We start from the raw sequence: 13773 nt of genomic DNA, 5'->3' as shown, positions 1-13773 counted from the left end.
GTTCGACCCCAGGCACTGCACGTGCCAGAGTGGTGTTCTGGCTTCTGTCTCTCCTTGCTGCCTCATGCAAAACTCTTTTCTTAAATCTAATACATAAAATAAATCTTTAAAAAGGAGCTAGAGCTTCAGTCCCCAGCAATACCATAAGGCAAAACTGAGCAGTGCTCTGGGGGGGGGGGGGAGCAAGACTGGTGTGGAGACAGCATAGTGGTTCTGCAAAAAGACTTTTTTTTTTTTTGGCTAAAGCACTGCTCAGAGGCTTAGCGGATTGAACCTGGGATCTGGGATTCTCAAGCCTGAGAGTCTGTTTGCATAATGATTATGCTATTTTCCCTCGCCCCTATATCTAGAGTTTTTTTCTTTTTTCTTTTGCCTCCAGGGTTATCGCTGGGGTTCGGTGCCTGAAATACAAATCCACTGCTCCTGGAGACTACTTTTTCCCTTTTTGTTGCCCTTGTTATCGTTGTTGTAGTTATTATTGTTGTTGTTATTGCTGTCGTTGTTGTTGGATAGGACAGAGAGAAATTGAGAGAGGAGGGGAAGACAGAGAGGAGGAAAGAAAGACAGACACCTGCAGACCTGCTTCACCGCCTGTGAAGCGACTCCCCTGCAGGTGGGGAGCCGGGGGCTGGATCTGGGATCCTTGCGTCTTGCACCATGTGCGCTTAACCAGCTGCACTACCTCCCAGCCCCCATGCAAAAAGGCTTTCACACTGAAGTCCCTGAGGTTCCAGGTTTAATCCCCAGAACTGAGCAGGCCTCTGGTGTGTTTCTGTGTGTATGTTTCTGTATGTCTCTAATTACAGTAAAACAAATGCTCTCTCTATATATATGTACACACACACACACAGAAACATTATCATTTTTTCCTAAAGAGTGAGTATGATTATGGAGGTGGGGTGATACAGGCAGGCTGCTAGGAGCCTGAGGCAGAAGGTGGGGGCCCGGTACTGACATCCTGTCTGCACTGACCGTGGAGTCCAGGCTGGAGGGGAGAGCCAGGCTGCAGGCAGACCCCTGTGGACTCTGCCTGGAGAGGCCTGGCCCTTCTCACGCCCCCCCGGAATGCGGGCCGCCCCTGGGAGCAGACGGCAGTGGTCCCGCCTCTGGAGTGAGGTCAGGCGGCCACAGGCATTCTTGACCAGGCGCCAGCCCAGCAAGGTCTGAGCCCATCGTTCATGGGGAGGCCATGTGCCGAGGCCATGCGCAGCCCTGGGGAGGGGAGAATATGCAGCCTCCCTGGGGACCCTGTGCCTGTCACCTTAGATGCTGTTGACAGCATGGCTTGGGCCTAGGGGGTTGTGAGGGACAGGGGCAGTTGTCTCAGGAGCTTGGGGCGGGCATGGGGCTGAGGACATGGGGTGGCAGGGTCCGGAGTGCTGCCCAGGCAGTGCGCATGTGACTGGTCCTCTCCTGAGTGCTGCCACTTCCTGACACGTCACCTCAAAGACCCAGGAGTGGAGGCTCAGGCTGGTTGAGTGACTTGCCCAGGAGCCCAAAGGTTCACTCCATCCTCCTCCATCACATTGGAAACACCTACTGTGTGTGTGTGGGGGGGAGGATGGAATCCAGCCTCCCGGGGCCCAAAGGAGAGCCCCTACAGCGTCCCCTGTAGGAAAGAGTGTGAAGTGCATGAAAGGCCTCCCCGCTGCAGAGCCCAGGGGTCCACAGACCAAACTTGCGGCAAACATTCCCCCAGGAGGCTTCTTGGGCCCCTGCTTCTGAAGGCTTTTAAGAATCACTGTTTCTTTAGCTTGACTAGTGCTGCTTTTCATTTTTCTTATCCCCTGCTTAGAGTTACCAGGCTGAGCGACTCTAACCTTCTCCCTGTCCACTGCAGTGCCCCCCTCCACACAGCCCTGCAGCCTGACTTGGGTCCGCCCAAGCAAACTGGTCACACTGGCCTGACCTCCATTAGAAACCCAGGCCCTCGGAGAAGCAATTGCAGACGCCAGACCTCCTAACTTCTGCACCCCATAATGATCCTGGGTCTATGCTCCCAGAGAGATAAAGAATAGGAAAGCTGTGATCTGGGAGGTGGCATAATGGATAAAGCATTGGAATCTCAAGCATGAGGTCCCAAGTTAAGTCCCCAGAAGCACATGTACCAGGGTGATGCTTGATTCTTTCTCTCTCACTCACTCTCCTCTTATCTTTCTCATAACTACATAAATAAATAAATAAAATCTTTTAAAAAAAAGAATAGGAAGGCTTTCAAGGGGGAGGATGGGATACTGAACTCTGGTGGTGAGAACTGTGTGGAATTGTACCTGTCTTATCCCATTGTTATTTTTCATTTTATAAGTTAAAAATAAATTAACAAAAAAAGAAAGAATCCCAGGCTCCATATCTCCACTGTGACTAAATCTGTTTTTAACCACTCCCCCCCTTTGCCCATAAGCAACCTGGGAATTCCTGAAGAATTCCAGCAAGGGCCTGCTGGGCCTGTCCTGCTATCCAGAGACGGCAGATGGCTTCTCCAAGTCTCTCCAATTTAAATAAAAAGTACGACTTGACAAATTTGGAAAAAGCACAGTGGGAGGGGAATTCACCCCAGATGCAATCGCTAGGCAGTCCCCATAGCTGCCTTTGCTGCTTTTCACTACCATCTGGGAAGGGGGGGGGGAGGGGAAGGGTTGGTTGATTTTTGTTTGTTTTTCCTCCAAGAAATCTGAGTGTGTGTGCATTTTGGAGTTATCACCTCGGTTTCACTGTTCTGGGAGGACTTTTCAGATAGGAGGGAGAGACAGTGGCCCAGGAGGAGGCACAGTGACTGGAGCAATGGTCTTCAAAAACGTGAAGTCCCAAGTTTGATCCTGGGCACTGCATGTGGCTGAATGGTGCTCTGGTGTGTATTGTGTTCTCTCTCTCTCCCCCTTCCTCTCCCTCTCTCCTTCTGCAGAGAAAGAGGGAGGGAAAGATGCCGCCACGCCGAAACTGTCCCTAGCGCAACCTGAGTCGAGTCACAAGCATGGCGAAGCAGGCACCCTCCCAGACGAGCTGTGCGTGCATCTTTCACACCTTGGTTTCCCAGCCCATTTTAACCGACACATCCGCACTGCTAGCACCTCGGCAGCCTGCAGTGACTCAGCCCCGCCTGGAAATCGGCTTGGGTTCATTATTCAGGCTGTGCAGGTGAGGAAACTGAGGCACCAGGAGGCCAAGCGGCACCGGGGAGGGCTGGGTCTGGCTTCACAGGCCAGGCCATTGGCCAAGCCTGTGTTTTCCCTGCTTACCAAGCACCTCCCTGGCTCCATCATCCTCACACTCCCAGTCCCAAGGCCCACCAGAGGCTGCCAGTGAGCAGGAGCTCTGGGTGCTGGCCAATCAGAATCCTGGAACCCCCTGCTCTCTATGATTGGCTCAAGAGGCTCGTGGTCTAGGTGAGCATCTGCCTGACTTTGACCAATTAGAGCCTGGCCTCTGTGATTGGGCCAGGAAATAAGCACGTGCTCTAGAGTCTGACCACTCAGAGCTCGAGAGCTCCCTGCCCTCTGTGATTGGTTCAGGAAGGAAAGGGCTCTGGGGGCCAGGAAGTGACCACGTGTCTAAGATGACCAATCAGGGCCTGGCCTCTGACGGGTTCAGAAAGGATAGAGGCCTGTGGTCCACGCAGCATCATTTAAAGGCAAGCTGCGAGGCTGATGCAGCCGCCGTCTGACAATGTGCCCGGAAATGGGGCTAAGACCTTGGAGGGCTGAGAGGAAGCCTTGCCGCCGCAGTTTGGGGTCCAACAGCATGTGTAGTGGAGTCGTGCATCCTGCCACTGGACTTCTCAGTCATCTGACTTGGCCCTGAGGCCGGCTGGAGTTGGGTTTCTGTCACCTGTCAGTGAGAGCTCTGGCTTCGACACCCTGGTTGTGGGCCTCGAGGGCTGCTGGGGGCATTTTGCTATTCTGAAATATGCTGCAAGGAACATTTTCACACGCACGGAGTTTATCTTGGGTTAGGATGAACTCATAGCATTTCCAAAGGAGTTATTTGGCAGAAGGCTGGAGCACGGTCCAGGCTTTGGACTTCCTTTAGAAATTGTCTTCCCCAAATTGGCAACAACCAGGACTTTACCCCTCCACTCCCAGCAGTGTGTGTGTGTGTGTGTGTGTGTATGTGTGTGTCCGCGCGGGTTGAGGGGGGAGGGCTGAGACTTTCAAAATAGACTTCTGAAAAAACTTTTTAAAACAAGCCGAATTTGTATTCATTTTTAAACAGGAAAAAATACATTAATATAAAACAGATACAAAGGCACAAAAAAATCAAAACATAACACACAAGAACACAACACACAGGACCAGTGCAAAGCCCTCCCAACCCTCTCCCACCCCCAAGTTTTCAAACCTCTATACAGGTCCCCAAAGATTAGACTGTTTGGAGAGGTCACAGTATTGAATCAGACAAAGAAGAGCGAGAGACATTTGTGAAAGGTCTGTACATAGGTCGCAGGCGCACAGGCTTCACTCCAGCATTGGAAACATAACGGCGGACAGCGTCAGTCCCCTCCTTATGGCTGGACGGCCGTGACTCTGAGTCTCCCTTGTGAAGTGGCTTTGTAAGAGGATTTTGTAAAAAGTGCAGACACACTTTCATAAGGCACAGACAGATTGTTGTACAAGTCATCTCATTGGGAAAACATAGGAAAAAAAAAAAAAAGGACAAGGTTGTGCCTAGAAATGGCAGGCCACGTGTTGTTGGGCTGGAGTCCCACCAGAGCTGGGGCAGATGCCTACTGGGCAGTGTGTGTGTGTGTGTGTGGGGGGTGTGTGTGTGTGTGTGTCTGCCTCCTCTTCTCCAAGTGCAAACAGCAACACACGGGGGGGGGGGGCACTCCTCTGTTTCAGGGCCTGAAGCAGCAGGGAACCCTGTCTCCATGTCTCTCTAGCAGGACCTGAGGGTGACTGTCAGAGGGGGCGGGGCTTGGGGGTTCTGCCCAAGCTCGTGGTCAGCAAGTTGCACCTGGTGTGCAGGGGAGGTCTGTCCAGGCAGGCAGGAAGCTTGGGGCAGAAAAGCAGTCTGGGGAAGCATCCAGCAAGGGGAGCTTCCTATGACCAGCCTGTGACAAAGAGACCACTGAATTGTCCCCACACATCTCACCTGGTATGACATCCTAGCAGGCACTCAGCACGTTTGTTGAATGACTCTGTGTGTAGGTAGGTCGTGCTGTTTTGCTAACCCTCTGTACACACGTCTGATTTACTCAGGAAAACTCTGGCTGAGCGAGCACCTACTACGTGTGAGCTAGAGGCTGGGGAGGGGCAGGTCTGTTTGTCTCTCCATGTGGGCTCCTTCCCAGCTCCCGGCCCAACAAGGGCCTTGAGGGTCAGTGGGGGTCAAATGGCCGAGGCAGTGTTTACTGTGAGCGGAAAAACTGCCCCAGGTGGCCGAGTCCCAGAGGACTCCCTCATTCTGGGAACGGACTAGAAAAGGAGCTGGCTTGGACTTGGATCAGCCCATTTCTCCGGACACCCAGGAGACACTGAACCACAGCAAAGGGGGTGCCCTCTGTCGTGCCCGGGGGGGGGGCTGTTGGCCATGTGGTCCAGGATGGTGGTGGGACAAGGGTCCAGGTGAATGAGAGGAGATCCTGGGGTTGGGTCTAAGCTCCCAGGAGTTTGCTTAGCTCTGCCAGAAGGTGGGCATGGGGTCACTTTTGAGACATTCTTCCAGGGCTAGACCCCTTCACATGAGCATAGATGCCCCAGCAATCTCAGGAGGCAGGTGTGTTTCAAAAAAGAAAAGGCGGACTTTCTGGGGTGGGATGCCAGGCAGTGGGAGGGCAGGATTCAGCACCAACCACTTCTGGGTTTGACTCTAGCGGGACTCCTTGCTCTGACCTGCCCGGTGTGGGGTCACCATATTCCAGCGACGCTGCGCGGCACCACCTGCCCGCCTCAGCATCTCTGATCACGCGGTTTACAGCGGGCGGTGTCTTAGATCTGACCCGAGACGGTGCTCACCTGGCCTGGCAGGGCGGAGGCGTGGGGGCACCTCACTTGCCCACCACCAAGGCACGTGGTAATGCAGAGTAAACAAGAGGGGCCCCTCGTCTCTTCCTCCTGCCTGCCCCCTCCAAGCCAGAACAGAGAGCAACATGAGGTCTCCTCTGCACCTCAAGTAGATCAGTTTCTAGTATCAGGAAGTGCTTCTCCACTGGGGACAAGGCCGCAAGAACAAGCAAGCTCCCTGGGCCACCAGGCGCCTGGTCTCCCTTACGACAGGCTGGCTCCAGGGCCCAGGACCCTGGTTCTCAGTGTGGTGCCAAGACCCTGGCAGTGGGTCAGGAAGGGCAAGTGCATGGGTGAAGGGGGGGGGGGCTGACTCTTGAGCTTGGGACTATGGTCCAGCCAGGGAAAAGGCCTGGGGAGGGGGCGATCAAGACCTCACATACACATGGCTTCTGGGGTAATGATGGCTCCTAGGGCTGGCTCAGCCAGGTACCCAAATCTACTAAGTCTCTCCCCAAGTATGTTGGGGTTCCGGGTGCCTCCCCCAAAGATCCTGCTGTAAAATGATATGTGGGTCTGTTCCCCAGACTTATCAGGGAAGAGAAGAATCCACCAGGGGGTCCTGCAGGGGGGAGAAGTGAGAATCTGGAGTTGAGACGGGGACCAAAACACCAGGACCACCTCTGGCCAGAGAAGCAGCAGCTGGGCCAAGCTCCAGAAGGACACGTGGGCAAAGACCAACAGTCTCAGGGGACAAAGCTTGGGCTCTGGAGTCCAGGGCGCGCAGTGAGTCTTTGTTATGTGGCCTACAAGCCTCCAGCACGTTCTCCTCACCCTGCCTCTCCCAGCAGATGAATGGACTAGGAAGAAGAGCGACACTTGCTCTCTTTAAGGTGTTTTGGCTTTCTAGAACATTCTGTTGGTCTTCTCTGAGAGATCTGGAGTGGCTCTCTTCCTGGGCAGACTGGGGACTGAGAAACAGCTTAGGGATGTCCCTAACGACACAGTATGTCTGTAAAACATTAATCCCCTAATAAAGAAAAAAAAAAAAAGACACTGCCTGTGCCTGAGCAGAGGAGGCAGGACAGGGCCCAGAAGACAGGAGAATGTGACCCTGGGTCTGCAGAGAGGACCAGGCAGGGCAGGGGTGGGAGCAGTGGGGCTTAGGGCCAGGATGCTGAGAGTCACCAGGTCAGGGAAGGTGTCAGCTGTTATACAGTTAACATCTCCACGAGCAGTTCCCTTCAGTGTGGCCAGTATGAGGAGCTAAGCTACAAATTGGAATGAAGACTGGTCCCACGGCCCTGGTTCCTCCTCATTTATCCGAGCCTCAGAGGGGTCCCTGGAGTGGGAGAGGGGGGTCACTTGCTTCCAGGGAGATCAAACATGATTCTTCTTCTCCTCACAGACTCAGAGCGGGGAGACCACTAGAAGCATCTGGAGCCCAAGGTTAAGGTGTACTGTGCTGAGGAAGAGGCCGTCTGGATGGGGTGGGGGTGTGGTAGGGGGTAGGGAGTCCACATTGCTGGGGAGTTCTACCCCGCTGAGTACCAAAGCCAAGCCAAGCAGGCTTTTCGGTTCCCCTTGGATGGCAACTGGGAGCTTTAAACCACAAGCTGGCCCAGCCCTCCCCTCCCAAGAGCAGCCCTCCTCATGGGCTGCAGATCGCCTACTTTCAAGACCAGCAAGGTCACAGCCCCCTCGGCTCACTCTGCATTAGGCCAGCGGTGTCTGTGGAGAAGCACTGGCCAGAGCCCGGAGCCCTGCACACACACACTCTCTCTCCCCTCCCCCTTCCCAGCAGAAAGCATTGCACACAGTCGCTGTTTCCCAGCTGCGAGGTCCCTGATGGACGGGGTGGCCCGCCAGGCCATTCCTGAGCTTGTTCTGGGGGTGGCCTTTTGGGGGGCAAAGCACTTGGGAGCTGGGAGCACCCCTCGCCCGGGCATGTGCCCCCAGAGGCCCTGTCTCTTAGATAGCTGGCCACCCTGAGCCCAGGTGGGAGCTTCGGCAAGGTCCGCTGCTCCCTCCCGCCAAGGCTGAGCCGGGCTAAGGGCGGTAGATCTTGATGACATCCTTGAGCGGTCGCCGGCAGATGGGACAGCAGGCGCGGGGCTGCCGCTTGAGCCGCTGGCCGCAGCCGTGACACAGACACATGTGGCCGCACGTGTAGATGACCGTGTCCACCTCGCCGTCAAAGCACACCGTGCATTCACTGCTCCTGCTGCCAGCCGGCTCCGGGGCGAACACGGGGGACACTGGGGGGCTCAGTGGGGAGCTGGGGGCCGTCACTGCAGGGAGGGAGAGAGACCCGATGACAGACTTTCAGAGAGGGGGCTGGAGCCGGGAGGGGCTTGGTGACAGCTGGCAGCAGACTGGCAGTGGGAGGCCGCAGGTTCCAAACATCCCCAGCACCACCACAAGCTGGAGCTGAGCACAGCTTAGGCGGAAGAACTTGAAAGGGGTTCCAAGGGCCGGTGGTGGCTCCATGGGTGAGGAGTTCAATCCCCAGGGTCAAATGGGAGCTCTATGAACAGCACCAAGGAAACTCTATGGACGGCAGGGCTTACTGCCTGTCTCTCCTCTCTCCTCTGTGTGCCTGCCTGTCTGTCTGTCTCACCAAGAGTACAGAATTAAAAAGCTGGGCTGGGGAGACTGAGTGTGGTCAGGCATATGGGGGTGGGCTCTTGATTCTCTGCATGGTGCTGCATTAGAGAAATTAAGAGAGTAAGGTTCCAGGAGGGCACTGCCTCGGGCTGGTAAGCCCTGGAGGGGTGACGGGGTGGGGGGGCACCTCTCCTCCCCCCCCTTGCTCCAATAGATTCAGACATCAAGCACTGGTCTCTCTCTTTGGGAGGTCACTTCTGGATTTTTTCTGTCCCTCCCACCAATGCCCAGATAGGAAGGAGAAGGCTGGGGAGAGGGGTTGCTCTGCTCAGACCAGGAAGGTGGTGGGCAGCCCTGAGGGAGCCAGGTTGGTTTGGGGGGGAGGGTGTCCCAGTCAGCAGTCCTTACCTAGGGATGACTCTGAGGCAGAGGACGAGTGGTTCACACTGAGGGCCATGTCGGAATCGCTGTCATCCTGGGAGCCACTGAGGGACCCAGAGGGAGAGGTGGCAGGGCTGGCCTGCAGGGTTCCTGGGGGGAGAGGGACTCGTCAGGGGCACTGGGAGTGGGCCTGGCTCTGCTGCCCACCGGGCTCCCACTCCCTCCCCCTCCACCCCACTTCTATGCTTGAAGCCCTGGGCTCCGCCCCAGCACCTGGGAACGCCACATCCAACACCAACGGAACAGCAGGGATGGTGCTCCCCACACCCCCAACCCCTTAAAGACAAGACAGAATAAAAGCAGGCCGGGGAGGAGGCTCAGCAGTGTGGTGCCTGCATGAGGCCTGGGGTTCCCTGCAGACGCTGCTGCATTCCGGCTGGTCTGGGCAGCAGACAGAGACACAGCTCTGAGCACCCAGGGACGAGGGGCCCTGACCCTGTGGGGTGGGGAGGGACTGAAGTGGGACTTCAGTATGCGGGTCCTCAGGGTCAGGCCAGGGTGGTGACACTGGGGCGGGGAGGGCAGGGCAGGGGGATGTGGTGGTTTGCACAGTGCGGTTCAGGGATGACATCCTCTGGCACCTGCAGGGAGTAGTGCAGGAGGGAGTGAGGGGGGAGGCATACAAGGTGACACAGGCAGGGAAGGCGTGAGTTTGTGTGGGGGGGGGAGTGAGGGGGAAGGCATACTAGGTGACACAGACAGGGAAGGCCTGTGTTTGTGTGTGGTGGGGGGAGTGAGGTAGAAACTGCATAGGGAGGGGGCCCAGGTCATGCGTTCAGAAGGGGTGTTCATCCTGCGTCATCCTGGGGGGTGTCAGGTAGGACATTCTGGGTTGGGGGGGTTCAGGAAAGGCACAGGTGGGGGACTTGGCACAGGCAGGACGTGTATCCCAGAGGGGTGGTCAGGTAGGAAGTGTGTCCTGGTGGGTCGGGTAGGACATGCTGGGGGTGAGGGATTCAGGAAAGAAAGGTGGGGGGGGGGGGAGAGGGGCACAGGCAGGACGTGTATCCCAGAGGCGTGGTCAGGTAGGAAGTGCATGGCGGGGGTTCAGGTAGGTAGGACGTGCTGGGGGTGGGGTTCAGGCAAGAGGCACAGGTGGGGTCTTGGCACAGGCAGGACGCGTATCCCAGAGGGGTGGTCAGGTAGGAAGTGCATGGCGGGGGTTCAGGTAAGACATGCTGGGGGTGGGGTTCGGGCAAGAGGCACAGGTGGGGTCTTGGCACAGGTAGGACGCGTATCCCAGAGGGGTGGTCAGGTAGGAAGTGCATGGCGGGGTTCAGGTAGGACGTGCTGGGGGTGGGTTCAGGCAAGAGGCACAGGTGGGGGACTTGGCACAGGCAGGACGTGCATCCCGGAGAGCTCAGGGGGGGAGCCGTAGCCTCCGGGGGCCGGGGGAGGCGGAGGGGGCACCTAGCAGCCAGCGCGCCCGCCCCCGGGGGTCGCCCCCGCCCGTCCGCCCCGCGCATGCGCACTCACCCAGCAGGCGCAGCTGGCCCGCGGCGCCCCCGCGCACGGCGAAGAAGGCCCAGAGCGCCCGCGTGGTGTCCACGCAGAGCAGGCGGCCCCGCGGGCGGCCGTTGACGCCGAGCAGCACGTCGCCGCCGGGCCGCAGCGTGAAGCTGAGCGCGTCGCCGCCGCTGGGCACGGGCCCGGCGCGCGCCACCACCCAGTACTCCTTGCGGTCGAGCAGCGCGTCGGGGTCGGCCGGCAGCTCGGCGGGGCGCAGGCCGCCCGGGTCGCACGACGTGATGCCGAAGGCCAGAGCCCCGGGCGCCGCCAGCCCCGGCCGGCCGAGCTGCACGCACAGGCTCTCGCCGGGCCGCAGGGGGCGCTCGCAGAACACCAGCGTGCGGCCGCCGTCGGGGCGCGCCAGGGCCAGGCGCCGGTCGGCCGACAGGCTCACGTCGGGGCCGCGCGTGCAGTGGAAGCGCAGCTCGGCGTCCAGCAGCGCGGGCGGGGACGACGCGGGGCGCGGACGGGCGGGCGCGGGGGCGGCGGGGGCGGGGCCGGGCGCGGGGGCGGGGGCGCCGGCGGGGGCGCCGGCGGGGCGGCCGAGGGTCAGCCGCCCCAGCTTGGCCGCCACGCCGCCGTGGCTCTCGAGCGCGTCGTTGTCCAGGTTGGCGATGTCGTGGCTGCCGGGCGGCGGGCAGGCGCTCAGGCGGGGCTGGCCGGGGCGCGCGGGCGGCAGCGTGTCGGCGAAGGCGCTCTCTGCGGGGCACGGGCGCGGGGTCGCGGGCTGCCGGCTGCACGGCGCCCCGGGACCCCCACCCGGCGACCCGGCACCGTCCCATCCCCCCCCCACCTGTGCACCCCCGATGCTGCCAGCCTGGCCTGAGCCGCAGGACCCCACTCCTAGCACCACCCCTGCACCCCCACCCGGCGACCCGGCACCGTCCCCCCACACACACCCGTGCACCCCCGGTGCTGCCAGCCTGGCCTGGGCCGCAGGACCCCACTCCTAACACCACCCTTGGACCGCCACCCGGCGACCTGGCACCCCGCCCCCAGCACCGTCCCATCCCCCCCCCCCCCACCTGTGCACCCCTGATGCTGCCAGCCTGGCCTGGGCCGCAGGACTCCACTCCTAGCACCACCCTTGGACCGCCACCCGGCGACCCAGCACCCCGCCCCCAACCGACCCCGCACCTGTGCACCCCCATTGCTGCCAGCCTGCCCTGGGCCTCAGGACCCCACTCCTAACACCACCCCTGGACCCCCACCCGGCGACCCGGCACCGTCCCCCCACACACACCCGTGCACCCCCGATGCTGCCAGCCTGGCCTGGGCCGCAGGATCCCACTCCCAGCACCACCCCTGCACCCCCACCCGGCGACCCAGCACCGCCCCCCCCACCTGTGCACCCCCGATGCTGCCACCCCAGGCTGGACCCACCTAAGGACCCCCACAACTGGGTATAGGGTCTGACTCTGACAGTGGGGGCTGCCTGGAGGCGGTGGGCACTCCTTTCCGGTTTGTTTTTTTTTCCCCCCGTGGATTGACTTGTGACCAGGAAATAATGATAGCAGTGTGGTGGCGAAGCGGCCCTCTGAAGGGAGTGGGTGACAGTCCTGGAGCCTCAGGGTGCCCCCACCCCGTCCCATCCTTCAGCAGAGGTCAGGGGCTGCACGTGGGAGCAAGCTGTCCCCTGGGGCGATTACAGGGGTCCAAAGCACCTGAGGTGCCAGGGGGCCACCCCCACAGGGCGCAGCCTGGGAAAGGGGCTTCTCCCCGCTTCCCCAGGGACCACAAGGCCAGGCACTGCCCAGCTAAGCAAACACAGAGGCACCTACACACTCAGGAGCTCTCGGCATGCCCCCTCCCTCCCCGGGGCTTGGATTCTTTATTTAAAAGGGGTGAAGTTACCCTGTTGTGGGGGCTCCAAGCACCCCCCCCCCCACAGTCTGGTCGCACAGATGCAGGTTCTCTGCTGCCACTGAACCCCCTTGCAGGAGGTGCAGAGCCAGGACAGAGAGGCCAGGAGAAGGGACCAGGTGAGACCGAAGGACCCGGTCTCCTGCCTGAGACACAGGCTGTGTTCAGGTTCTAGGGCCAGGACAGTGCGCCCCATAGTGGGGAGGGAGCCTCTGGGGCGACTGGATCAAATGGGGAGGGGGGGCTAGCTCTATCTGAATCTCGACTTACTATTATTTTTTGAGTAAGGACAGAGCAGAATGTGCTCACACTGGGAAGTGTGATTTCCTGACCTCCTGCCATAGCTGAGTCCCCCTGTGTTCTCTCTTGCTGTGACGGCCTCCTCCAAGTGCCGACTTCACTTACTGGCTTTCAGGTTTCACGGGTCCCCGCTCTAGAATCTTCTATGCTGAAGCCCCATAGCTGAGAGTTTCTGTAGGAACCAGCTCTTAGTCCCCTGGCCTGAGAACAATAGCAAGGGTACCTGCTTCCCAGACTCAGCCAAGCAGAACCACGCCTGTTTAGACTGGGTCCTGGTTTTACTGTGACTTTATCGTTGCTGATGAAATCTGTGTGTGTGTGAACTGGGGTGGGAGGATCACCCATAGTCCCTTCTCCCAAGTGTAACCAATGTTCACTCACTACCCCCCCACCCCCCCACCCCCGGGAAGGGAACAAACACTGAGCCTGGCTCACATTCCAGAAGCTTCCTCAGCCTCTGACAACCTTCAGAAGGGGAGAAAGCTTCAGTGCCCTACCTGCGTATAAAGCAACACAAGCCCTTAATATACCTATACAAAAAAGGAGCAAGGTATGAAGCAGGAAGTGAAGTTTCCCTGGGACCCAGAGGGAAACTCCTCCTCCCAGTGCTCCTTCCCCTTGGGCCTGGGTGCTGTGCTGGGTGCTTCTGCTAACTGCACACGGGGACTGAGCTGCTCCAGCTCCTATACCCTGATGTCCCCGTGGACTCTGCCCCCGCCCCCAGGGCATGGCTATCCAGGGGCGGCTTCTTGAAGCTTCTTGGCTGTGTGAATGTGGGAGCAGGAGGAGTAGAAACCTGCACTTCCTGGAGCTGAAAGAGACAAAGCTTCCAGGGTAAAGGAAATAAACCGAGAGCAGGGAGGCCAAGAAGTGGTGCACCCAGTCGAGCACACGTCGCCATGTGTGAGAACCTAGGTCCAAGCCCCAGCTCCCCATCTGCAGGGGGGATGCCTTGCAAGCTGTGAAGGTCTGCAGGCATCTTTCTCCCCCTGCTCTTCTCAATTTCTAGCTATTCTATCAAATGAAAAAAAAAAAGAGAAAAATGGCTGAGGGGGTCGGATGGTAGCGCACTGGGTTAAGCCGCACATGGCACGAAGCACAAGGACTGGGGCTC

The 13773-nt window shown here is 58.9% G+C and overlaps 2 protein-coding genes across 3 annotated transcripts in view; one reads left to right on the top strand and one right to left on the bottom strand.

Annotated features, from left to right (window-relative positions):
* SH3PXD2B (SH3 and PX domains 2B) overlaps positions 1-13773 on the top strand; it is a 358044-nt gene that overhangs the window by 200027 nt on the left and 144244 nt on the right. The gene's annotated exons all lie outside the window — the stretch shown is intronic.
* NEURL1B (neuralized E3 ubiquitin protein ligase 1B) overlaps positions 4171-13773 on the bottom strand; it is a 28255-nt gene continuing 18652 nt past the window's right edge. The window contains exons 3-5 of one of the 2 annotated variants that reach the window (XM_060197164.1): positions 10464-11195; positions 8955-9077; positions 4171-8230 (exon numbers count right to left, since the gene is read on the bottom strand). In XM_060197164.1, coding sequence (XP_060053147.1) covers positions 7989-8230; positions 8955-9077; positions 10464-11195 — 1097 coding nt within the window. In that variant the 3' untranslated portion in view covers positions 4171-7988. Of the gene's footprint in view, positions 8231-8259; positions 8467-8954; positions 9078-10463; positions 11196-13773 lie in introns of those variants that run through there. The other variant, XM_060197165.1, reaches the window with a different exon arrangement.

Source organism: Erinaceus europaeus, chromosome 9, assembly GCF_950295315.1.
Source record: "Erinaceus europaeus chromosome 9, mEriEur2.1, whole genome shotgun sequence".
In the NCBI taxonomy this organism is placed as follows: domain Eukaryota; kingdom Metazoa; phylum Chordata; class Mammalia; order Eulipotyphla; family Erinaceidae; genus Erinaceus; species Erinaceus europaeus.
The sequence above is the reverse complement of the archived record's forward strand: the minus strand, read 5'-3'. Positions and strand labels throughout refer to the sequence as shown.